Here is a 26,726-nt window from a genome sequence, read left to right on the forward strand (position 1 = left end):
AGCAGGCACCGAACGGGCTGGCTGTGGGTTTGGAAGCTGTTCGGACCCCGCAACTGGCCATTGTGACAGGTAGAATCATAGAAGATCAGGGTTGGAAGGGACCTCAGGAGGTCATCTAGTCCAACCCCCTGCTCAAAGCAGGACCAACCTCAACTAAACCATCCCAGCCAGGGCTTTGTCAAGCTGGGCCTTAAAAACCTCTAAGGAAGGAGATTCCACCACCTCCCTAGGTAACCCATTCCAGTGCTTCACCACCCTCCTAATATCCAACCTAGACCTCCCCCACTGCAACTTGAGACCATTACTCCTTGTTCTGTCATCAGGTACCACTGAGAACAGTCTAGATCCATCCTCTTTGGAACCCCCTTCCAGGTACTTGAAAGCAACTGTGAGGACCTGGCTGCCCTGTCCTGATCCCCAGGCCCCGGCTTGGAGTCCTCTCCTACAGCGCCCCCTCTGCGGGCAGCCCCTGTGGGTACTGGGCTTCACCCTGCTCCCCTTCGCTCTACCAGCACCCCCTGCCCCTGGTCTCCCTCCACTCGCCTCTGGGCTGCAGACGCAGGAGCCTCCTCCCCCACAGCCCCTGCCACCTGAGCCTCTGCCTCAGCCATTCTCCTTCCCTTTGAGTCTCAGCTGAGGACTTAGGGTGACCAGATGTCCCGATTTTATAGGGACAGTCACAATGTTTAGTTTTTTCCCTTCTATAGGCTCCTGTTACCCCCCAACACCTGTCCCGGTTTTTCACACTTACTATCTGGTCAGCCTAGCCGAGGTTGCCTCTCTCCGACTGCTGCACCTTCCCATCCAACCCCCACGGGACTGCACTGCGGAGAGGTCTGGGGGACAGTCTGTGCCTCACGTGGCAAAGAACACGAAGCCCAGCTCCGGGGAAACAGCCTCTTGGGGAGCCCCTACTGGCCCCATTCCCATCCTGACCTTGTGCTGCGCATCCCCCCGGACAGCGTCACCTCCAGGCTGCACTAGGTGCTGCCCCGGGGTCTCCCCTGCTCCCCATCCAGCTGCCGCAGGGCCGAACTCCTACCTTCTCCACAGGGCTGAGCAGATAGATGGCCTCCAGGCTGGGGATTGGCTCCCGGCGCTTGTTAATATCTTCCACGACTAGGAGAGAGCAGACATTGGGCGCAGGTCAGTGTGTCCTAGCCACCCGCCCCAGCCGCTCTCCACCGGGATGCGGGGAGGGGAAGCCAAGGGGAACAGGGATGTTCGCTGGCAGCAGGCTGAGGGGTTCCACAGGCTACAATGCAGCAGCCGCTTTGATGTGGGGCCATGGGCTGCGATGCTGCCCCAGTACGGAGCAGGGAGGAAACGTCCCTCTGTACTGTGCTGGGGACAGCCCCCTAGAGCGCTGGCTCAGCTCTGTGCCCCTCAACCCCAGGGCTCCTCCACCCTGGAGCAGGGAGCCAGCATTCCCCCTCTCCTGCCAGGACCCTGCCCGCAGCATGGGGGAGGACCAGCGAGGAGTTAACAGGAGTGTGGGAAAAATGGTGAAGAGGCTCCAGGGGCTGAAAGCGCCAGGCTAAGGGAACTAGATCTGGCTGGGAAGGTACCAATAGCAAGGAGGGCATCTAGGGGGCTGCAAAGGGGGGAAACTAGATGCAAACGTGAATGTAGACAAGTCAACTCCCCGACTGTGAGGTGTATCCAAGGGGGAGGGGAGCCCTGGCGGGTGGGGACATAGTCCTGGGAGCAGACAGGAGGGAGGGACGCCGTCCAAGGCCACTCACTCGTGATGCCTTCGGCCAGGATGTCGGACATCTTGCAGCACGATGAGAGGATGCGCATGCTCGGGTGGTCCATGATCAGCACCTGGGGTAGCGAGAGGGGAGCGCGCCGCTTCAGATGAGCTAGTCACTGCCCTGAGCCCAGCCACCCACCATCATCATCCAAGGCACAACCAAGGGAGCAGAGCGACTGCTAACGGCAGAGCCGACGGCTCCTGGCCCAGCCCTTCCACAGCAGAGCGGCAGGGCCGTTACCAAGCCTGCACTTGGCTGAGCTGACCGTGCTAAGGACTGCGTGAGGAGCTACAGGGAGAGTGGCTCCGAGTAGTGGCTGATACGAGATGTAGGAGACAAACCTGGGACACCCGGCCATTCCCGGGGGGGGGGGGGGGGGGGGGGGGGGGGGAGAGAGAAGATATGGGGCTAGCTGGATAAGCTGGGTCTGATCCAGCACAGCGGGAAGGCAGACAGACCCAAGCCTAGCTGGGGACAGATGATGGGCTAGAGACACAGCAGGCATCTGATCCAGCCTGGAAAACCTCAGGGTCCTAATGAATCCCAAGAAGCTGGAGGGGAAGGAGCACGATATATGGATACAGCATATCCCCAGGGGAACACCAGGGCAGCAGGCCTGGCCTGCTTACCTTCCATTCTCCTTCCTTCTTCACACTGCGAATGACGCCGCTGAGGATCTCTGCGAGGGAAAGAGATGGGGATTAGTGGTGGGGATCGGATGGGACGGCTGTGCCCTGAGCCAGGACCCACTGGCTGGTGGAAGGACCCCTCGGGGAAGTGGCTCAGAGGCTGCTCTCAGGCCAGCTAGCGATGTGCTCCTAGCAGAGCCCCAGTCAGCGATCGTAGTGGGGTGGCAGGCTAGATGGGCCATGGCTCTGATCCCCCTTCCTTTCTGCCAGGCTGGATACGAGCGCAGCTGAACTAAGGATTTGGCCCCGTGCAGCAAGAGAACAGATCTTGTCCAGCACCTCTTGACTGGAGGGGATCCAGGGACCCTCTACTGTGTGTGGGGGACGACAACACGACAAAGACTTCAAATCCTGAGTGTTGCACAAAGAACCCCTCCAAGGCATGCCCCGCTCAGGGAACTGCCGGCCTGTCTCCTGGGCACCTTCCACGGCCAAGCTAAGCAATTAGATAGTCAGCTCTTCGGGCCAAGCACCATCTTTTTGTTATGCCCAGCAGAATGGTACCCTGACCCATGAGTGGCACTCCTGGGCGCTACCGTAATACACCTAATGAATAATGTACAAAGCCTTGCAAAATGGGGGTCCATGACTAGGTATTATGGTAGCACCCAGGAGCCATCTGTTTGTTTTACCCCTATGAAGCACTGGATTCTGGCTGGCCCGGTAGGGCATGGTTCAGGGTGAGCAGTGGTCACACACCAGCTGCTCGTGGTGTTACCTACAGCCCCTAAACGCCGTTCTCTTTGGCAAAACTCCCTTCCCAAATTCAAAGCCAGTGCCGGGAGCACCTTCTTCCTGCAGGATCATGTGCACAGCACACAAGGGACAATAGCAGGGCAGCCAGCGCCGGGTTGGAGGCAGACGAGACCTCTCTGGAACAGGAGTTCAGGCTGGCTTTCTGGGGCCATAGAGGGTGTGAGCAACAGGCACTTACAATGGCCCAGTTTCAGCAAAGGGCATACTGGTTCTGCAGGCAGCCGCCCATCAGAGAAGGCTGGCCCTGTGGTGAGTGACAAGAGCTTGAGCCGTGGGAGACCCAGGTTCCATTTCTAGTCTGCCACCGGTCTCTGTGCAATAGGTATAAAAGCCTGGCCATGCCTCAGCACACAACCACTGCGGTAACAGGGGCTGTGAAAGTCCCTATGATGAACGGGCAGGGTGCTGTGCAGACATGGATCAGAGCCGATCCCTGCCCTGACAGGCTCACAGCCTAGAGACGTGAAGGGAGGAGATACAACATACAGACAAATCACAGCGGTGGGGCCGGAGGAGAGTGGCGCAGAGAACAGGGTTATAGCTCTTGGGTAATTAACATTGTGCCACCGCTTGGACTGGGCTATGACCCTGACTGGACGGGGCGCTAGGACAGCGACCATGTGCTCCTCAAGGGATTTTCAAAGGCTATCTGTGCCCCACAACAGAAGCGCTCAGCCTCCCAGTGAGATGGGTCATCCCATTTTAAAGGCAGGTAAACCGAGGCACAGAGTGGTAACAGCTGAGTACCACATCAGCTGATATTGGTGTTACCTGCAGTCCCTAAGGCCGCTGGTTGAGGAGAAGCCAGTATGGCAGTGACAGAGCCTGGGATACGACCCAGGAGTCCTGACTACCAGCCCTCACCCCTGCCCTAACCACTAGTAGTTCTCACATGCATTTCATTGGGCCTCCTCTCTTTGTGTCTGCGATTGTTCACGCCCCCACCCCCCTCAAGTACATATACCCTCCCCCGCTCTGAAGGCGGAGTGGAGAGCAGCGGCTGCACAGAAATAAGAACAGCGATGTGAAAAAATGATATTCGTCAATATCACTTTTCACAGCAGACTTAGCACCCCAACGCCACCCTTACTTCTGCACTGCTGCTGCCACCCTGGGGCTGACAGCTGGAACCCCACCGCCACCCCAGACAGGGATTGAGACAGGGGGATGGAGAGCCCGAGCCTGGTGGTGGGGCTCTGGCTGTCCCCTTTATTCCCGCCTCCCGGGCGGACACAGCCCTTCTGTACGAGCCCCTGCCACCGGGGGCCGACAGCCAGTGCTCTTAAAAAGCACACAGCTCACGCCTCCCATGACACACCCTCAGGCCTCCCTTGGGAGACCTGCCCCATAGTTTGAGAATCGCTGCACTAGAAAACGCTCCCCTCCCACAGTCTTCATTCCCAGCTCTAACCACTAGACCCCACTCCCCTCCCAGAGGCAAGGGTAGAACCCAGGAGTCCTGACTCCTAGACCACACTGCCCCCAAACTCTGACAAGCCGTTCAACTTTCCCTGCAGCCAAACCAAAAGCTCTCCATGCGACGCAGCCATGTGCCACTTAGAACCAGCCTCTTCAACCAGTGCCGTTGAATGAGTCCTTCCAAATCCGGACCTAATACCAAATTAATTCAATTGCTGGGAATGAAACCAGACAATCCGCCTTCTTCCTTCCCTGCCTGCCGCTAATCTGGATTTGGGATGTTAAAAATGCAACAACTGGCAGCGAAAAGAAGAGACAGGTGGAAGTGAGCGTAAGGCCAGACGGAACCATCAAATCATCCAGGCCGACGTCCTGTTCGACAGGCCAGAGAACTTCCCCCAGGTCTCCCTGCACTTAGCCAATTACCTGTGTTTGGCTAAAGCCTCTTCCGCAAAGGCTGGCTCTGAAACTGCCCAGAGATGGCGAATCCACCCTTCGCCGGGGGGCATCAATCACCCTCCCACTGCAAAATTGGTGCCTTATTTCGAGTCTGATCTGGTCTGGCTCTAACTTCCAGCCAGTAGTTCTTGCTCTGCCTTCCCCACTAGATTGAAAAGCTCATTGGCACCCAGTATTCTTCTCCCCTGGAAAGGACTCAGACACTGAAATCAAGTCTCTTCTCCCTGAGGTGCTAAGGAGACTGAGCTCTAGGCCTCTCCCCAGCTCGCCTTTGCTCCAGCTCTTGGATCAGTTCTGTGGCTCCTCCCCGCACCGTCTCCAAGCTGCTCCCAGTTTTTTTAAAATGTGCACACCAGAACTGGATGCAGCGTGCCAGTCTCAGTCTCTCTGATGTCATATACTGGGGTAAAATCCACCTCCTTGCACCTCTGTAGGACCACTCCACAGGAGGGGCTGGCTATACAGATCACAGCCTTTCACTTGGGCAGGACAGGTTCATTAGGCCAAGTCTACACTACAGCCTTATACTGGGATAACTACGTCCCTCCAGAGTGTGAAAAATCCACACACATCCTGCCCCCCAAGTGACGCAGTTAGACCGACCTAGCCCCTGGTGTAGACAGTGCTACGTCGACAGGAGGGCTTCTCCCGTCAGTATAGCTACCGCCTCTCGCGGATGTGGCTTAACCACGCCAACAGAGGCGTATTCACTACAGCGCTACCGCGGCACAGCTGCACTGGGGTGGAATGTGGAGACAAGCCCAGAGATGCTGGGGCTTTGCCAATTAGCGGCACATTAAAGAATGCCCGAATCAGCAACACCACAGTCAGCCTGGCCTCCAGCACATGTGACCATGCTAATGTGGATAGCGAGAAAGCCTTGCAAAAACCGGTCTGATCAGTTTGAAAGGCTACGGCCACAGTGCTGGGGGCGTGGGGGAGGCCAGGCACTGGAGAAGGAGCAGGCCGGGCTAAGCAACCAGCAGCAGCAGCACAGTGACACTGGAGCAGCAGGATGGGGGAAGGGCAGCTCAGAAAGCAGGGGGCATCTCTGCCAACATTCAGGGGACAAAAGAAAGTGATGGTAATTCCGCTGGGCTCTTGGCGCGACTAATGCCACGGCATGGAGGTTGCTCTGAGTGGGACAGGACCAACGTGGCAGTAAGAGCTTGGTGCCTCCCGCACCTACACTATGCTTCTCCAATTGCTGCCACGCCGGGGAGATCTTCCAGACGAAGTGCTTCAAATGGGGCTGCAGGAAGTGTCCGTCCACAACATGGTGCATTGAAGCAGAAACATCTGGAGCTCTGGCCACATGGCCCAGTGCCCACAGCCCAGATCATTACAGAGCAGCCAGAAGCCGCAGTTAGGGCCCTATTGCAGGGTCCCGACCCTGGGAGATCCCTCTGCAGACAGAGATGCTGCAGGACATTAGAGGTGAAGGAGTCCACCTCTCCCTCCCCACCTCCCGTGGCCAGGGGAGGGACACAGAGCCACGGGGGAGGATCCTACCTCCCCCCACAGCCGGGGGGGGGGGGGTTGAGAGGAAATGGACACAGAGCCCTGGCCTTGGCTCGCCACAGCTAAACCACCCTGCAAGCTCCCCAAGTGGGGCCTTGTTCTCGAGCTGCGACACAGAGGTCAACACACCCCAGAAGCAGCTGCCCCAATGAAGGAAGGTGTCAGGACATAGGTACGGATGCAGTAACACTGCCAAGGGCTATGCAAGTGTTAACAGAGTGAGCCTCAGCCCCCCCAGCGGTGGGCATTATCCCCATGTTAGAGTAAGGAAACGGAGGCCTGGGGACCAGAAGTCCTTTCACCCAGGTTAGACAGTGAGTCCATAGCAAAGCTGGGAATAGGACCCAATAGCCTTGAGACCCTGACCTGTGCTCTCACTCTCACTCCCAGTAGCGGGTGTGCGTGAGCGCACTGCCCAACACACTATGTTTCCCCCATAATTCAAGCAATGCCTCTCCCTACCCCATCTCTATCCCACCAGGACTTGGCAGCTCGGCCCTAATGAGGCTCCAGGGGCTATTCTGCACCAGGACGCGCTGGCCTCCCGGCTCCTTTCCCGCAGTTCCTTTACACTTGCGGCACACAGACACCCCGTTCATCAGGGCACGTGGGGCTCTAGTGCAAGGTAAGGGGCTGGCAGCATGACTGGATCCAGACATGGCGAAGGCAGACACGAACCTGCTTTCTCCACGCAACTCTGCCCAGGTATTTTGGCCCTGAACTGCAGCTACGGCCCCCCACGCCAGCCCTGGGCTGCCCCCACCAACTGTGCCAGTGCCCCTCACTCCTGACCCGCAGCTATTCCAGTCCTGGGTTCAACCCCTCACGGCTCTGCAGATGCCCCTCATTCCTGAGCTGCAGCCCCCTGCTATTCCTGTTCAGAGACCCCTCTTGAACCAGGGCAGTATGGCCCAGCCCAAGTATTCAAAAGTCATGTGTCCGGCCCTCCTAAGTGTGCGATTTACTGAGGAAAAACTAAGAGAAGAGCTAAGGGTTATTAGCACCACTGGCCGTCCTGAGCTGTGGACCACTTTTGCTCTATCCCAGTTCTGGGGGCAACCATGGAACATCTGAACTGAATCCACTTTCCAAAGGTCTTTTAAACACCACGTCTGTGGTCTGGATTTAGCCACAGGCCCCATCCACTGCAGCTGGGGCTGGAGATTCAGCAGTGGCTTGGGCTTCTGAAGTAACACAGCCCACACAGCGGGGCAGGGTGTTGCCTGAAGACAATGACTAACACATAGCAACTAACCCCTCAGAGTCCAGCATTCACAAGGCAGCGGAGGCCATACTGAGCAAGGGTAAGCCCCAAAGGAGCAGCAGCCACTCCTGGACTGGGCTTCCGGCCTGTTCCGCTTGAGGACACGAGCGGACTGGGTTTGCTCTCCTTAATAATTGTCATGCTAGGCGTCTACTACAGGCCACCTAACCAGGTGGAAGAGGTGGATGAGGCTTTTTTCAAGCAACTAACAAAATCATCCAAAGCCCAAGATTTGGTGGTGATGGGGGACTTCAACTATCCGGATATATGTTGGGAAAATAACACAGCAGGGAACAGACTATCCAACAAATTCTTGGACTGCATTGGAGACAACTTTTTATTTCAGAAGGTTGAAAAAGCTACTAGGGGGGAAGCTGTTCTAGACTTGATTTTAACAAATAGGGAGGAACTCGTTGAGAATGTGAAAGTAGAAGGCAGCCTGGGTGAAAGTGATCATGAAATCATAGACTTTGCAATTCTAAGGAAGGGTAGAAGGGAGAACAGCAAAATAGAGACAATGGATTTCAGGAAGGCAGATTTTGGGAAGCTCAGAGAGCTGATAGGTAAGGTCCCATGGGAATCAAGACTGAGGGGAAAAACAACTGAGGAGAGTTGGCAGTTTTTCAAAGGGACACTATTAAGGGCCCAAAAGCAAGCTATTCCGCTGGTTAGGAAAGATAGAAAATGTGGCAAAAGACCACCTTGGCTTAACCACGAGATCTTGCACGATCTAAAAAATAAAAAGGAGTCATATAAAAAATGGAAACTAGGACAGATTACAAAGGATGAATATAGGCAAACAACACAGGAATGCAGGGGCAAGATTAGAAAGGCAAAGGCACAAAATGAGCTCAAACTAGCTACAGGAATAAAAGGAAACAAGACGACTTTTTATCAATACATTAGAAGCAAGAGGAAGACCAAAGACAGGGTAGGCCCACTGCTTAGTGAAGAGGGAGAAACAGTAACAGGAAACTTGGAAATGGCAGAGATGCTTAATGACTTCTTTGTTTCGGTCTTCACCGAGAAGTCTGAAGGAATGCCTAACATAGTGAATGCTAATGGGAAGGGGGTAGGTTTAGCGGATAAAATAAAAAAAGAACAAGTTAAACATCACTTAGAAAAGTTAGATGCCTGCAAGTCACCCGGGCCTGATGAAATGCATCCTAGAATACTCAAGGAGCTAATAGAGGAGGTATCTGAGCCTCTAGCTATTATCTTTGGAAAGTCATGGGAGACGGGAGAGATTCCAGAAGACTGGAAAAGGGCAAATATAGTGCCCATCTATAAAAAGGGAAATAAAAACAACCCAGGTAACTACAGACCAGTTAGTTTAACTTCTGTGCCAGGGAAGATAATGGAGCAAGTAATTAAGGAAATCATCTGCCAACACTTGGAAGGTGGTAAGGTGATAGGGAATAGCCAGCATGGATTTGTGAAGAACAAATCATGTCAAACCAATCTGATAGCTTTCTTTGATAGGATAACGAGCCTTGTGGATAAGGGTGAAGCGGTGGATGTGGTATACCTAGACTTTAGTAAGGCATTTGATACGGTCTCGCATGATATTCTTATCGATAAACTAGGCAAATACAAATTAGATGGGGCTACTATAAGGTGGGTGCATAACTGGCTGGATAATCGTACTCAGAGAGTTGTTATTAATGGTTCCCAATCCTGCTAGAAAGGCGTAACGAGTGGGGTACCGCAGGGGTCTGTTTTGGGACCGGCTCTGTTCAATATCTTCATCAACGACTTAGATATTGGCATAGAAAGTACGCTTATTAAGTTTGCGGATGATACCAAACTGGGAGGGATTGCAACTACTTTGGAGGACAGGGTCATAATTCAAAATGATCTGGACAAATTGGAGAAATGGTCTGAGTTAAACAGGATGAAGTTTAACAAAGACAAATGCAAAGTGCTCCACTTAGGAAGGAAAAATCAATTTCACACATACAGAATGGGAAAAGACTGTCTAGGAAGGAGTACGGCAGAAAGGGATCTAGGGGTTATAGTGGACCACAAGCTAAATATGAGTCAACAGTGTGATGCTGTTGCAAAAAAAGCAAACATGATTCTGGGATGCATTAACAGGTGTGTTGTGAGCAAGACACGAGAAGTCATTCTTCCGCTCTACTCTGCTCTGGTTAGGCCTCAGCTGGAGTATTGTGTCCAGTTCTGGGCGCCGCATTTTAAAAAAGATGTGGAGAAATTGGAAAGGGTCCAAAGAAGAGCAACAAGAATGATTAAAGGTCTTGAGAACATGACCTATGAAGGAAGGCTGAAAGAATTGGGTTTGTTTAGTTTGGAAAAGAAAAGACTGAGAGGGGACATGATAGCAGTTTTCAGGTATATAAAAGGGTGTCATAAGGAGGAGGGAGAGAACTTGTTTACCTTAGCCTCTAAGGATAGAACCAGAAACAATGGGTTTAAACTGCAGCAAGGGAGGTCTAGATTGGACATTAGGAAAAAGTTCCTAACTGTCAGGGTGGTTAAACACTGGAACAAATTGCCTAGGGAGGTTGTGGAATCTCCGTCTCTGGAGATATTTAAGAGTAGGTTAGATAAATGTCTATTAGGGATGGTCTAGGCAGTATTTGGTCCTGCCATGCGGGCAGGGGACTGGACTCTATGACCTCTCGAGGTCCCTTCCAGTCCTATAATCTATGAATATATCCAAGCAGGCAGCACGGCAGAGGCAGCCTCGGCGCTGGAGCCACCAGCGCTCGCAGGACTGGCCTGTGGCTATAGAACTGCACCCGTCCAGGGAACAAATTATCTTTGCAGCACAACCCACGTTTGTATCAGCAAGTCACTTCCTGCGCGGGGGCGACTCGCGGCCGGGCAGAGCAGAGATAAAGGCAGCGGGGCAACTGCCTATGGCCGTGGTTTCCAGAATCGTATGAAGCTAAAATCTAACAAGCTGCCCCCTGGCTCTGCAACCATGCCAGGCCTCTGGGGAAGGGCCCAGGAAGGGGGCAGATGGATCAGCCCTGTAAGCCCAGGCACGTCAGCATCTTGCCAATCAGCAACCGGTTGCTGCAGCACTGAGGTGGTGGGAGATCGGTCACAGAACAGACCCAGACCAACAGCAGGGGGCAGCACCACTAGGCAGAGGAGAGGGGCCAGCATTGCATGCTCCATGGATGCTGCTGGAGTGTCCCAGAGCTGCAACTCCCCGCCCCACACATACACACCCGGGATGGCAGGGGCCATGCTCAGTGCTCCCGTGGGATCCAGATGGACTTCCCAGAACCCTGATGCTACCTAGTGTAGGGGCCCATTCCCTTCCCTGTGTTTTCAGCTCAGCCTGAATCCCTCAGCACAAGAATGGAGAGCAGGGAGAGGGGGGGGGGGGCGCTCAGAGAATGTCTCACCCAGCCCTTGGGAAGGAGGTATAACTCATTTTTCCAGATAGGGAAACTGAGGCACGGGGTGGGGACTCACTGAGGTCACACAACGATGCAGTGTAACCATTCTGGCTATACTCAGGCACCCACTGAGACCATTTGCTGCCCCCGCCCATGCTCCCCAGATCTCCAGGGAGCTCCCAAGAGAAGGTGCTGTCGATGGGAAGACAGAACTCACTAACAACAACTAGCCTAGATTGAGTGATTGCTGGCCAGTCCTGCCCCTCCGAGCCAGCCAGGCCCCCACCACCCGCTAGAAGCGGATGTGCTCTCAGACACTTCCCAAGATGGGCATGGGACTGGCACAATCCTCGCCACAGCCCAGAGGGGACACATGAAAACAGAGACTTAACCACGAGCTCCAGGATAATGACCACCCTGCCAAAAGTCGCCACCATGATGCACAGAGATCAGCTTCTACTTCCCTTTGGTCCCCATGCTCGTGGGAGAAGCCCGTGAATACACACAGACAGACAATCATTTGCTATCCCCCAACATCCCTGTCTATAGCCACTCAGATCCCAGAGTGCACTCTCTGCATGATCAAAATGCGGCCACCTCTGGGGAGGAGAGCAGCTGCCAGCTAGCTGCACAGTATGACAGCACAGGAAGGAGAGATTTTGGAAGAACACACTGTTGCTGGTCTCCAGAGCGTTGCCCCAAAGCTGTCCGCTGAACGGGTTCATTCTCAGCGAGTCCCTGGAGCACCTGGCACTTGGGGCATGCCAAGTGCTGGTGCCAAGGCCAGAACACGCATCATGCCACACAGATGCTGTGTACAAAAGAGCAAAGCTGCTAATGCATTAATGGCCTTGGCACAGGGCTGGGCCAGGGGATTAGAGACCAGCCCTACTGTTCCTTCCAGCCGCCCCATCATCTGACAGGAAAACCCTGGCTCACCGCCTTTGGCTCGCCTAGGCCTGTACTTGCTGCCGAGAATCTGGTGCCTCAGCCTCACCGAAGCGTGTCCCCATCAATTAGCCTGACCTCCCTGGATCTCTCGCTGACCACTCACAGCTGGAGTGGACACCCCTGGGCTGTGACACCCGGAGGGAGGCCAAGGGGTGGCCCAGATCCCCTGGCTGGACTCATGGCCAACCTGCCCTTCCCCATACGATGGAGCTGGCACGGTGAATCCACTTTCTGCAGCCTCGGTAAGTTGCAGCGGAAGGTCAGAGTGCCAGCCCTGGAGGCTGCTATCCACTGAGCAAGTGTAGCATGGGCAGTGCCCTCAGCCCACTCAGCTGCGGTGCCTCCACCCTCCCTTCGAGGGGCATTCAGGCCAAGTGCGGACTGGATCCCAACAGGGCTGCTAACCAGAGGCTGTTCCTGAGGCAGGTGCCTGTCTGAGAGCCACTGAACTGCACCCGCCAATGCATTCATCCAGGCCAGCCAAGAGCCATGGGCAGGGAAAACTCCCAGGCACTGCCACCCCCGCCTGGGTTCAGACTCCTCTCCACAGCTCTCTGCCTCCCGTCCCACCACCCTGGGCCAGCCAGGCCCCCAGCTCACAGAGACCAGCATGACCAGGAGGGGCACACATCTTAAAAGCACTTAGTGACCGCAGAGCCTAAGTCATTTAGGAGCCTCAGCCCATGAGATTTAGGCTCCTAAATCACTTGTGGAATTTTGAAGATTTGTAACCAACATCCTGATTCGCAATCAGGAACGTTGCAGTTATGGACACTGAGTTCCTTGCCACCGACAGCATCTCCTGGATTAGACCCTGACACCCTGTCCATTCTGCATGGACACCAGAAGTCCCAGAGTACCATAGCCCCCCCCCACTCTGCCCCTCCCCCAATGCCCCACCCATGCCCCGCCTCTTCCCACCCTGCCCTTCCCCGAGGCCCCTGCCCTCCCCCAAGCCTCTCCCCCGGCCACCAAATAGCTGATTGGCATGCTGCTGAACAGCTGTGGCTGGTGGGTTCTGAGCTCCCATTGTATTTTTTTGCATGGGTGCTCGAGCCGTGGAGCACCCACGGCGTGGGCACCTATGCAGGAGTACTGGTAGCAGTCAGCCTGAATCTCCTCTCCTTGCACTGCACTGACTGTCCTCCAGGCTATTGCTCTCCACCCCAGAGGTGGCTGCATTTCAGCGGGGCTGGGATGCATGGAGTCCCTGATGTACCGTGGCACTCTGGGAGATAGCAGGTGCTGCGGACAGGCGTGATTCACCGAACAAAGACCATAACCCTGCCAACCTAGCAGAGCACCATACAGCACGCCGCCACGAGCCAGCACTGGAACACCAAGCAACCGAGAATGGCACGCCCAGCCCGGGGGGCTCCTGTGCCATGTGGAGAGACTTGCATTGCTAACCCATTTGCCCAGAGCTGGGGGGAACCATGCTTCCAGTGCCCTGGGCACAAGCATAGTGTCAACAAGCCAAAGTGCCGCTGCTCCTGGAGAACAGATGGCTCTCGGAGCTGCCTGGATCCACTGCAGGACAGCACCGAGTGAGCTGGGCGGCACCGTGCTCCGGGGTTCGGGGGTTTGTCGTGGGCACCAGGGCTGGCGAAAGGGACTCTGCGGACCGTGCTGAGACTGAGGTCTCCATCTCCCCACAGCACAGATATGGCATGGGCAGCGACACGGGAACACGTGTGCACACACAGCGCCCTGCTGTGTCCCAACCTGGACCTGGCAGGGAAGTGGAGTTTGCTCTCATCATCGCCTCTGCTGAGAACGCCAGCACAGCAAACAGCTGTGGGGTTAATCGAGTCAAGGTCCAGCGATTGGTCCTTCTCTCCAAGGCGCTCCATAGCCTCGGCCCAGGATGCCCAATAGAGCCCAGGATGGGGACCACAGTCGACAACGCTGCTTGTCAGGCCCCAGGGCGCTTTCTGCCATGAGGGTGAAGCTGTGCAAGAGCCAGGGCTTCCCTAGGGGCCAGTTCCAGACAGTGGAAGTACCAGTCACACGAGCTAAAGACCATCCCAAACCTCCCCATTTCCTGCTCCAAGTGCCAGGTGCCCTCCTCCAACTGGCCTTCTCCGATAGAAACATGGAGCAGTGCAGACAGTTAAACAAAGCAAACCCCTCCACAGCACACACAATTCTCCCCGGAGGGAGAGGATGAAAGAATGAACCTCATGAGTCAGAGGTTAGTTGTTCACTAAGCTCCATGACTGGGAGATGCTGAAATACCACAGGGATGAGAACAGGACATGCCACGTGACCCCCCTCTCCACTGTGGACTGGCCTGAGCCCCAGCAAACTCATCTCCTAGCAGATGGAATGACTGGCTCTGCACAGCCCAGCTCAAAGAATGCTCCAGGGCAATGGGAAAATGCTAAGGAGACAAAGCAGCAGGAGGAAATAGCCAATCAGAAGGAGCAACAGGGTTCGCATCAGATCCCGAACTTCCCACTCAGATCCAGCAGGCTGCAAAGCAGCCCCCAGAGGGATGAACACCAGCCTGGGAGTCCAGACTCCTGGGTTCTGTTCTAGTCCCAGCTCTCCCTTAGGCATCCCCATCGCTGCCCGAGGCGGAGATGGAAATGGGACCTGCTCGTCGGTTATGGGACCAAGCCCTGCACACGTGCCTAGGAGGAGCAACCATGTGTTGGCCCCATGGCGCCCGCCAGGGGACTCTTCTGCTATCCTGTGGCCTTTACAAACAACGACATGTGTCGGGCATGGGCAGGGGCGGGAGTGAAGCAGCATCACATAGCTCATGACAGGGGAATCCTCACTATCATATCTGAGCCGGGTCATTCTGCACAGGAACCCCTCTGCCCTCACAGTGTGGGCAGGATCAGCTAAAGAGTGTCTCCTACAAGGCAGCTATTAGTAGTTTTACGGTAGCCCCCGAAGACCCACTTCAGATGGAGGGTCCAGCTGCACTAGTTTCCCTACCTACACACAATGAGACAACGTCTCTCCAAAGAGCTCACAGGCCAAACATCCAAAGGGCGGGAGAGGAAACTAAGGCACAGAGCAAGGAAGGGGCTTGCCCAGGGTCACACGGCAGGTTGGTGGCAAAACCAGGAATAGATCCCAGGTGTCCTGAGCACCACTCGGCTGGAACACAGGGTGGACCCAGCAATTAACGCAAGCAGAGTTATCATAGGACAGTGTCTCCTCATGCTAGCACAGGCTGGCTCCAGTGAGCAGCTCTAATGGGAGGAACAATTTGCCCCTGTCCTGGTCAGGGGCTCGAGTTCGAATCGCACCTTCATAGTCTCTAAAGCAGCCGCCTTCGTCCCTTCATGGGGCCTCCAGGGAAGTCATCCAAGCAGCGTGTGCAAGACAGTCCCCTGCGCCGAGCGAGCAGGCAGGTGTCGCGCCCACGTCGTCCTGAGCGGCCACGTCAATAATGGGGGAAAAACAACATCCTGCTGCTCGAACTCCAGAGCGCCGTTCTCTCAGCTCCAGCCTTAATCACCAGGCTGGCCAGGCTCTGCGGGAAGGGAAGCCAGGGCTTGGGTCCCTTCGCAACACTCAGGAGAGCAGCTGTCCTCTGATCGTATGCATTAGCCCGCTCAATAGCCTTGCTCCGCTCCCGAAGGCGAGTTAAAGGAGCACAGGCAGGCTCGTCACGCAGGTGGTACATCATTTCTAAATCCAAGAGCTGTTTACGTGGGAGACTTGCTGAACTAACTGCAACGTTCTGCACCCCTCGTCCCTGGAGCTATCAGCCTCCCTGAACTGCTGCCCTTCTGTAAGCCCTGCCAAGGCACGGTCGCACTGGAGATGGGACGTGAGCATTAGGTCACAGGGCCCCTGTGAGCCCCATCGTGAGTTGCGTGATGCAGGCTCTGCCTGCCCTGCTGATCTTCTGAAGGCATCTTAACGGGAGCACTGATAGCGGGAGTATGAGCGTAACCGGCAGCTGCATTTCTCCTGCTCAGAGCAGGTCTGTGCAGCACTGTGGTGAAATGTCAGTGGCCAACCTGCACTAGCACCCCCTCCAGCGGGACATTTTCAGGAAACTGCCAGTCCAGCATGACCTAGTGGATACAGCGCTTGACTAGGACTTGGGAGATCCAGGTTCTAGTCCCAGCTCCTCTGTTGGTCTGGTGGGTGACCTTGTGCATCCCCTCTCTGTGCTTCAGTTTCCCCCCCATCTGTAAAATGGGGATAATGATACTGGTGTCTGATTATCATCACAGCCAGGGCCTGATCAGTGTCTAAGGCAGAGACTGAAAACCCCCCTTCTCCAGCAGGGGAGGGGACACTTTCCCTAGAAAACCTGGGGCCTGAGCCATGAATTTCTGTAGCCTTGCAGGTTGTGCTCTCACAGTGATAAAAATGTCCCATCCCAAACACCGATTCTGAGGCAGCGTCATCTTCCTGAGTCTGCAGAGACAGCTCTCCACAGCTGCTCAGGGCTTTGCTACACTGCAGGTGGATTCCAGTTTTACTCCTTCTATTAGGCAGCCTGTGGGAATCAGGGAGACCATCACAGACCCGGTCAGTTTCACACCCCTGCACCCAGGGCTGTTTCCAGGGGAAGACAGATGCAGCAGAGCCCTCTGAACATTCCCTCTGCCTCCCAGTGGCTGTGGAGCAGGAGACTGGATCCTCAAACGTATCAGCCGCTGATCTGCCAGGCTTCCACATAAATCCTAGCGCCCTCCTGCTTCCAGGGCAGCAGTAGGGCTTGGCTTCCCTCTAGGGCACTGCCTCCGGGCCCCACCCTCCTACTAATGATGCTATCGAGGGTTCCCATCAAAGCAGGGCCAGGGGAATGGGAGTTTACAAAGGTACCCATCCCAAACGCTAGGCAGCTTGGCGGAGAGAGACCCAGAACTGTCCCTCGTTTCTCCCTCGCTCACTAGCAGCTCAGAATGTTGCGCACAAGGGGCTGGTGGGCACTGCAATCCCCTCCCCCCTGCACCACAACAGGTATAATTGAACAATTTCCATCTCCAGGAACTAGCCCATCTAATAGCTCTCTTCCGGCTACTGGAACACAGCTGCCTTTGTCCTTTGAGCAGGCCCTTCTCAGCTCTCATTCCGACTGCAACGTACATAATGATCTCCCCAGCTTTGTCCTGGGGAGCGAGCTGGTGAACAGCCATCAGCATCAGCCCTTAGTGATACCACAGGCCAGCTCCACTCCAGAACCTCACGCGCCTTTGTTCTATTCAGGCTCTTATCCCATCCTCATCACCACAGCACTGCATGAGCTGCGACTAACAACTGTCACGTGTGGTTCGTTCTCTCCCTCCCTCCCCAGGGGAGAACTGAGTGTACCAAGGAGGGGTTTGTTTTGGTAGGGTTCTGGCTGTGTGTTTATATTGGAGAAGACCATCCGGAGGAGGGTGCCTGGCATTTGGAGCATGAGGTAGGGAGGTTTGGGATAGTCCCTAGTTCATGTGGCAGGCAGTTCCCCAGTCTGGGACCAGCCCCTGAGGAAGTTCCATCAGTGCCATTTGGTTAGCTCTCCTCTGCCAGTTTGCCAAGAGCCCCCTTGCACCTGGGTCCCAGAAAACTGCCTGTGGCGTTCCCAGAGTGGCCACACCAAGGCTAGCTGCAGACAGAGAGAACTTGCCCCCTCTTGCTCTGCAATGTGCTGCCTCTGCACACACAGCACTGGCCTCCTGCCACCGCATCACACTGGTAGCATGTCATCATCATCATCATCATCATGTTCCTATTACGCCTCTGGCATTTAGGGCAGTGACCAAGCTCCTTCACACTCCTGTCTGTTTCTGGCAAGTCTTTCAATGGTTCCCCAGCTGTGCCCCAGGTTTTTCAGCTCAGCTTCCACAGCTCTGTGTCATGTTGTTTTCGGGCGGCCTCGTTTTCGCTTGCCTTCAGGTGTCCATCTTATTGCTACTCTGGTGATGGAATCAGTTTCCATCCGAAGCACATGACCCATCCGTCTCCAACGCCTCCTGGCAATGATGGTGCTCAGATCCTCTTAGCTGCACTGGGTCAATAGATCTTGGTTTGAGATTGTTCTGAGCCAAAAGATATGGAGGATTTTTCTGAGGTAAGTTGTATGGAATGAAGACAGTTTGGACATGTCATACTTTCTCATTCCCCAGCATTTTGCACTATAGAGCAGCTCTGATCAATCTTGAGTTTGGTTTTGGTGTTGTATTTTGACGATTTCCAGACTGTATTTAAGCTCCTGAAGGATTTCCTGGCTTTACTGATTTTGTTCCAGATGTCCTGGCTTGTTCCACCATCCTGGCTGATGGTGCTGCCCAAGTATGTGACTGCTTCTACATTGGTGAGAATATAATCCTCTATCCATACTGGTGATGGTGAGGTAATATTAAAGGTCAGGATATCTGTCTTATTGCGATTGATTTTCAGTCCAATTTGCTGGCTGAATGTGCTGCATAGAGTAGTTCTTTCTTGTATATGGTGTTGGGTATGTGATAGGAGAGCGACATCATCTGCAAAGTCCAGGTCTTCAAGGGATGAGAAGAGTATCCATTTAATGCCTCTTGGCATGTCTTCTGTTGTACATCGCATTACCCAGTCAATGGCAATGACATACCCCTGAGGTACTCCTGTTTTGACTTCAAAACTGAGATCGCTGTGATCAACACTGCATGAAAAGTTGAAATAGAAGCTTTTGATGATGATTATACAGAAAGGAATTCCATATGCCCGCAGAATGCGCAACAGGCTGTGTGACATTGCACTCCATATGTTTATGGAAATATGCTTATGAAAATGAATATGATGCAACTAGAACATGCTTTATGCAAAAGGTCTTCTGTAAGGTATCATAACAAAGGTTATAACCTATTGACTATATTGCTCCTATTTGTATGCATGTATGATTCTTGTACCTGAAGCTAGAAATATGAAGTAAAACTCTGAGGTCCTATTGTAATTATGCAAAGTGTGGGCCATTAATGGTGGTTTAGAATCTTGATGGCTCCCATCAACTAGGACAATTGATTGTAAATGGTTTATTTACCATTAAACCTTCTTGTGTACTTGTGGGCCAACCCAGGAAGAATGGAAACTAGGGGTCTTACAGTGACATGTGACCATGTCACATGCTACTGGAATCCATCTTAATCCTTGTACTTTTCTATTGATGAGGCGGGGGTGGGGAACAACACTAGCGTGTCTGGCTCAACAAGGCAGGGTTCTGGACTCCCAAGCTGGCAGGGAAAACAGGCTCGGAGGTAATTTCAGCACATCAGGTGACAGTCCCAGAGGGATCTCTGTGACCCAACCCATCACAGGCTGGTCCTGTGAATGCTATCAAAAGCCTTCTTAAAGTCTATGAAATTTATGTAGAGTTGCATGCCACTGCCATTCTAAGCACTGTTCTATTATGTTTCATACAGTGAAGATCTGATCTGTACAGCCATGCCCTTTCCGAAAACCAGCTTGCTCTTTTCTGAGAACACGATCAACTGCCTCGGATATACGTTGGACTATGATCTTATACAATACTTTGCTTGGCATTGATAAAAGTGTGATACCACAACAGTTATTACAATCACTGAGAGTATGATGAGATAACTGGCTCTGTGGATATGGGGAAAGCGGTAGATGTGATATATCTTGACTTTAGAAAAGCTTTTGATATGGTCTCCCACTGTATTCTTGCCAGCAAGTTGAAGAAGTATGGATTGGATGAATGGACTATAAGATAGATAGAAAGCTGGCTAGATTGTCGGGCTCAACGGGTAGTGATCAACAGCTCGATGTCTAGTTGGCAGCCGGTATCAAGCGGAGTGCCCCAGGGCTCAGTTTTGTTCAACATCTTTATTAATTATCTGGATGATGGGATGAATTGCACCCTCAGCAAGTTCACAGATGACACTAAGTTGGTGGGAGAGGTAGATATGCTGGGGGGTAGGGATCAGGTCCAGAGTGACCTAGACAAATTGGAGGATTGAACCAAAAAAAATCTGATGAGGTTCAACAAGGACAAGTGCAGAGTCCTGCACTTAGGAAGAAAGAATCCCATGCACCGCTACAGGCTGGGGACCAACTGGCTAAGCAGCAGTACTGCAGAAAAGGACCTGGGGATTACAGTGGATGAGAAGCTGGATATGAGTCAGCAGTGTGTCCTTGTTGCCAAGAAGGCTAATGGCATATTGGGCTGCATTAGTAGGAGCATTGCCAGCAGATCGAGGGAAGTGATTATTCCCCTCTATTCGGCACTGATGAGGCCACACCTGGAGTATTGCGTCCAGTTTTGGTCCCCCCACTACAGAAGGGATGTGGACAAATTGGAGAGAGTCCAGTGGAGGGCAACAAAAATGATTAGGGGGCTGGGGCACATGACTTATGAGGAGAGGCTGAGGGAACTGGGGTTATTTAGTCTGCAGAAGAGAAGAGTGAGGGGGGATTTGATAGCAGCCTTCAACTACCTGAAGGGGTGGGGGTTCCAAAGAGGATGGAGCTCGGCTGTTCTCAGTAAACAAGGAGTAATGATCTCAAGTTGCAGTGGGGGAGGTCTAGGTTGGATATTAGGAAACACTATTTCACTAGGAGGGTGGTGAAGCACTGGAATGGGTTACCTAGGAACTGGTGGAATCTCCATCCTTAAAGGTTTTTAAGGCCCGGCTTGACAAAGCCCTGGCTGGGATGATTTAGTTGGGAATTGGTCCTGCTTTGAGCAGGGGGTTGGACTAGATGACCTCCTGAGGTCTCTTCCAACCCTAATGTTCTATGATTCCTTTCTTTGGTATCTTCACTATAACCCCATTGGTCCACTCATCTGGCACTTTTTCCCTTTCCCAGACTGATGTAAATAGAGAGGCCAGGATAGATGCTGCTAATTTAGGATTTACCTTGAACAATTCTGCATTCAAGTTATCCTTGCGAGGAGCTTTCCCAATTTTTAAGGGTTTGATGGCTTGAACAGCGTCCCAATAGGTGCAATGGGGAGAGAGAACCTAGCTAGCTTGGCGATGGAGCATGATCAGTTTCTGAAGAGGATTGGATGATAGGGCAGCCTGCAATAGCCGGTACTGGACTCATGGAGCCAGGCGGCTCCTGCCTCTCTGATGTTCCTGTGTAATTAGCAAAGGGGGAACCTCTCTGGGGTTCTGTGAGTTTGCTCAGAGTGGCTGTCACAAACGGGAGAAGGGGAACTGAGTGAGAGTCTGGAGATCTCTTTCCACCCAAATTCAGGGCTTGGAGGAGCCAGGTCCGGTCTGTTTGTATTGTGTCACGACGTAGGATTTGATCTGAGCTCAGATGCTGCCGGTCAGGCTCTGTCTCCAGCTCCAGGGAAAGGCAGTCTGGGACTAGCATATGGTGATTACAGCGCTACAGTCTGGGCTGAGGAGAGTTCAGGTTTCTCTGCCTGCCGCCCTGCAGAAAGGCAGTAGTATGCCATGAGGCCATGGCGTCTGGTTGCTGGGGGATTGTGGCACCTGGCGAAGCTGGGTTGTGCTGCTGCCACCACATAGCAGGAGAAATGGGCTGTCCTCCACGTTAGATGGAGCAGGCTGCAGCCTGGCCTCTCCAGGGCCTGGTGGAAGCTCAGCCAGTTTACTCCTGGCCAGTTTATCCCCATTAGTTCTTGGGCCAACACGGTCCATCAGCTTCACTAGCTCTGCCTGTCCCTGGCATCCATCCCCCCCCCCCCCCCCCCCAGTGTATTTTGAGAGGGATCCCCCTCAACCTGCACTGTGCTAAGCTAAACAAGCCAGGCTCCTTCAGGCTCCTCTATTCCTTTGAGCATCCTAGTAGCCCTTCTCTGCACCTGCTCCAGCTGGAATTCATCTCCCTGGAACACAGGTGACTGGAACTGGACACAGTGCTCCAGATGAGGCCTCACCAGTGCCTCGGACAAAGGCATTAGTACTTCCCTATTGCAGTGAGGTTTGACCGCGCTGGATCACTCTCTCCTCTCCCTAAGGCTGCCTTGCACTGAACTCAAAGGCTGCTTTATTCAGTCAGTCTAGAGCTAGCCTGGCATCTGACTCACGCCGATCCTCGAACCTTCCAGCCCACAACAGAACCTGAGCTCCTGGGGTCTCCCAGCTCCAGCAGTGGCAAGTGCATCAGGCTCTGCTGCGCCTGGCCAAGTGTGCAATGCTTTGCTGTGTGGACAAGGGGAACTCCGGCACCAGTCTGCTGACATCCTGTTAAGTGAAGTCACATCGTCCTCTGCCAGCATCTGGCTACAAATGTTCTTCCCTGTGCAGATACCCAGCCCGGGCTCCTCACTCCTGGGTCTAGCACTGCTAGGAATCCCGCAGGCTCGCTGCTTGCTAGCCACAGGACTGGAAGGAACATTCGCTCCAAACTCTCCCTCCATTCCCCTCGTTCCCTTTGTGACCTGGTTCTGATAACAGCTGCTGCAAGCAAACACAGCAGTGTTCGCAAGTTATGGAATTTTCCAAAGGGAACAAACAACTGAAAAAACAAAGATATTTTCCCCAGCTCTCCAAGAACTGCCGCGCCTTCCCCAACAGAGAGAATGTAAAGTTACAGTCCATTCTTGTTATTCAGGAACCTAAGCTATGTGGATTACTTTGTCTGCTGCTTACTCATTTTTCTCCAGCTGAATTCTGCCTCTTAGCAGCCGACGTCACTTAATGTTAATGCTTCTGACTAAGCCCTTCTTTCTTCTACAGGAAAGTAGTTAGAGCAAAACCAAGAAGGACATAACAGCTAACTGCAAATAATCCCCTTTCAGACAGCCTGGATTTTAAGGTTCTACATACAACAGGTTAACAGAAGTTATAAGCATGTTAGACGTGAGTAGCATGTGTCAGATGGCTAAGCGCCCCAGTGAAAGTACACTCTGTAGACTCCAGTAGACTCTGTAACTGGTTACCCATTCATTCAAATATCTTATTTATAACCCTTTCAAAACCGAGTCCTAAAACAAAGTGTGACCCATTTCTCCTTAACCGGTTACAAACAAGAAGCAAATTGCACCATGCGTAATTGTTACACTGCACGAGATCAACATTACAGAGACCCTACAGTTGAAGCCCATACAGCATCCCATAATTTACTCTTTGCTTATTTCAACCAATCGGGGAGGGGGGGGGGGGAAAGAGGTCAGTAAATGCTCTGTGTGATATTTTGGGAAGATCAAATTTTAGGCCTGGTTTATCCTTGGGATTCAGCCGTTGGTGACTAGCAACAGGTGTAAAGACCAAGTGTAGGCTGTATGGTCAAGGAAAGAAAGCACAGGATGCGATTCAGGAAACACAGGTTCTATTCCTGTCTCTGTCACTAGCCTGCTGGGTGACCCAGGGCAGGTCACGTCCCCTTTCTCTGCCTCAGTTTCCCCATCAGTAACAGGCAGACAATGATACTGACCTCCTCTACAAAGTGCTTTGCACTCTACTCACGAAAAGCACTAGATGAGAGCTAGGGATCATGGGTACTGTAGTGCCTGGGGACCAGCCAAGAACTGGTGCTGTGCTAGGCACTGTACAGACAGAGGAGCAGCCAGTCCCTGCTCCAGAGAGCTGACAGTCTAAGGAGACAAGACAGCTGGTAAAGGGAAAACGGTGTAACAGACAAAAATAGCCAAGAAAATTTGCATGGGAGCAAACTGTGCTATACCTGCATTTCAAGCAGTGCAAATCACAGCTTTCCTCCTCATTTGTGGGTTTCATACCAGGACCACCACACCAGCTCCTGGTTGCTGAACTAAATCCCAAACACAGACAAGGCCTTAGTGGCATGACACCTCTCTACATCAACGTAGGGCACCTAATCTCAGCTGCTCAGTATTCAGTCTCTACTGAGACGCAAGGAGAGGCCTCTGGATTTGATGTCAGTGATAAAGCACGCAAGACGGCAATGCTCTGCCTTCAAGCATTCCCCAGATGGCTGTTTAACTGGAGCATCAGGCGCTGATCTTACTGGATCTTTCCAGAGGAAAGACAAGGCGACCGCAGTGCAAAGCCTTTGGAAAGAGGCCTGCACAGCTATGTCAGAATCCGCTCTCTGGAAGAGACCTGGCAGTGGAGCTCCCTTGCCTGGTATACCTACTATACGCATTGCAGTAGCACCTAACTCAGGAGCCCCAGAGCTGGCTCAGGCCCCCACTGTGCTAGACGCTGGATACACAGAACAAAAGAGACAGTCCCTGCCTCACACAGCTTCCAATATCTCACAAATCCTAACTTCACCTGGTGGTTTCTCTGCCCAGCATAGCTCTAATCTCTATCCACCTCCCTCACAGGGGTGTCAGATGAACGAATGAGTTGTCCAGGCATCTGTTGTATGACCGACTATGGGATCAGTGCTAGCCTATAACTTCTTGCCAGTTTCTCCTCTTCCCCCCCACGTGGTGCTTAAACTGGGTCAAAACCTGAAAAATCACCAGATGTCTCCCTCTACCTGTGTCTTGAGCCTTGGGGTGCTTCCCCAGTCCAAACCCAAGCAGGGCACGGTTTGCAGGGGAGCTTAAGGAGATGGCATAAGGAGGACAGATCCTTATCCCTCCTGTATCCTGGATGTTACATCAATGGGAAACCACTCCTGGATGATCCATCATGGACAGGCACTAGAAAGTGGTGGTGAAAGCAACAACCACCAGCACTTGTAAAGTGCCCTGCATGTCGAATACGCTATACAGACTGAAGCAGCAGGGGATTAAATTTCCACCACCACCCGAAAGGGTAATTGTCACCTCCTCTTCAGCGATGGGGAAATTGGCACAGAGTTTAGTGGCTGCCTGTGTGCGGCCTTGAGCAATACACAACTCGGAGCCCACGGCTCGCTTGCCTAATCTCTTGGCCTGGTGCGACTGAGACTTTAATAATAATTATAAACATTGCTATATTTCTTTATGAACTATGTAAAATGCAGCCACTTCTGGGGCTCAGCACAACGACCTCCACACAGAACACCAGGACAAAACCTCACAAAGCGCAGCAGGACATTTAACATCCACACAGAACAGACAGGATTGAGGCAGCTGCAAGAGAAGAAGGATGGCCCAGGGGTGAGGATTTGAGAGTGCGAGCTTTGGATCTGAGACACCATGGATTCAATTCTCTGCTCTGCCACAATTCTCTGCTCCCTGTGTGACCCTGGGCAAGTTGCTGAGTCTCTCTGTGCCTCAACTGCCCCTCTGCACAAAGGGGATAATAGCCGGGAGATGGTGAGGCTAATACCACAGCAATGGGGGCCAGCCATCAATCTAAGACACAGAGGCCTGGATCAAAGAACCCAACAGTGCACAGAAGCAGATTTCAGTCCCCGGATCCTGCCTAGCTATTGCGGAGATCCCTCCAGCTCAGCAGCTTGACCTGTCCTGGGACAGGCCAGAGAGTTTAAGAAGCTGACTTAAAGCGAGCTCTGAAGCAGGAAGTGCCCCTCCAGGAGCGAGGACGCAAAGCCTGGGCACTGCTCAAGGATCTCTGGCAACTCGGCTTTGCGCTGGGGCAGCTTTCACCCAATACTTGGCTGGGGGTCATTGGGGGGGCTCCCGATCATCCTTTGGGGTGCAGAGGTGGGGGGAAACCACAAACAGCCCTCACACACACAGGGCATCAGGCAGCATTGGCCACTAGGGAGTCCTCTGTCAGAGGCTGCGCAGCCAGGCGGGGTGACGGGGCAGAGATGCAGTCGGGGTGCCAGGGAAATGTGAGGGCAGGAGTCACCCCGACAGAAAGTGGGCGGCCCTTGGTGGTGGGGCAGACACCCTCCTCCCCCTCCTGGTGTGTGACAGGCAGGCGGGGGTGGGGAGCTCTCTGCTCCGACTGACTCCTAGAGCGCCCCGCCCCGCCCTCCCAGGGCCCCCCAACTGGCCCCTGGCCCCCCCGACCCACACCCGACCGGACCCTGCCCCCGACCGGGCTCAGACCCCCCGGCCCCGCACTCACTCTCGCCCACCACCGCCTTCAGCCCGGACGGGGCCATCTCTGCCTCCTGCTGTCCCGGGGCCGCTGCCGCTTCCGGGTCTGAGCGCGGGGCGGGGGCAAGGAACTCGCCCCGCCCACTGAGTGTGACGCCACACTCCCTCTGAGCCCCTCCCGCCGAGCCCGGGGCCACGCCCCCTCGAGCCCTGTGGATGGAAGTGGGACTCAGCTGTGTGCGGGGCAGGGCTGGAGTCAGGACTCCTGGGTTCTGCCCCTGCCCTTGTGCGCGCCCTGGCTTCTCCCTGCCGTGCTCTGGGGAGTGTCTGTGACACTGGGCGACGGCCCCTAGTGACACTGATGGAGGGGCCCAGTCCCCCCTAGTGTCACTGATGGAGGGGCCCAGCCCCCTCAGTGACTGATTTTAGTATAAAGCAATTGGGGTGCTGGTGGGTCGATGTCTGCAAGGCTGATGACGGCCGAACGCTGCAGCCCCCCACTTCTGGGGCTATGGGGGGCCAGGCCTGGGTACCAGTGGGCAGGCACCTGGTGACAGGGCCATGCAGGTCTCCACTGAACCCCCACCTAGTCATGCAGGAGGCGGGGGCCTCAGGCAGGGTTAAAGCGAGGACAGGGTTGGGGTAGTGGGGCCTCAGCACACTGCGGTCAGGCCCCCCACTGGGATGCAAGTCCCACCTCCAACCAGTGCCCCCCCCTCAGCAGTGTCCCTT

The 26,726-nt window shown here is 53.9% G+C and overlaps 1 protein-coding gene across 1 annotated transcript in view; it reads right to left on the reverse strand.

The window, feature by feature from the left end:
* Positions 1–26,104, reverse strand: part of LOC128828175 (syntaxin-binding protein 2-like) — a 45,614-nt gene extending 19,510 nt beyond the window's left edge. Inside the window, exons 1-4 of the mRNA XM_054012606.1 lie at positions 26,023–26,104; positions 2,387–2,436; positions 1,746–1,827; positions 1,043–1,119 (exon numbers count right to left, since the gene is read on the reverse strand). Of these exons, the coding sequence (XP_053868581.1) occupies positions 1,043–1,119; positions 1,746–1,827; positions 2,387–2,436; positions 26,023–26,059 (246 nt within the window). The 5' untranslated portion in view covers positions 26,060–26,104. The remainder of the gene's footprint in view (positions 1–1,042; positions 1,120–1,745; positions 1,828–2,386; positions 2,437–26,022) is intronic.
* Positions 26,105–26,726: the final 622 nt, after the last annotated feature.

The sequence above is a fragment of the Malaclemys terrapin genome, chromosome 23 (assembly GCF_027887155.1).
Source record: "Malaclemys terrapin pileata isolate rMalTer1 chromosome 23, rMalTer1.hap1, whole genome shotgun sequence".
Taxonomy (NCBI): Eukaryota; Metazoa; Chordata; order Testudines; family Emydidae; genus Malaclemys; species Malaclemys terrapin.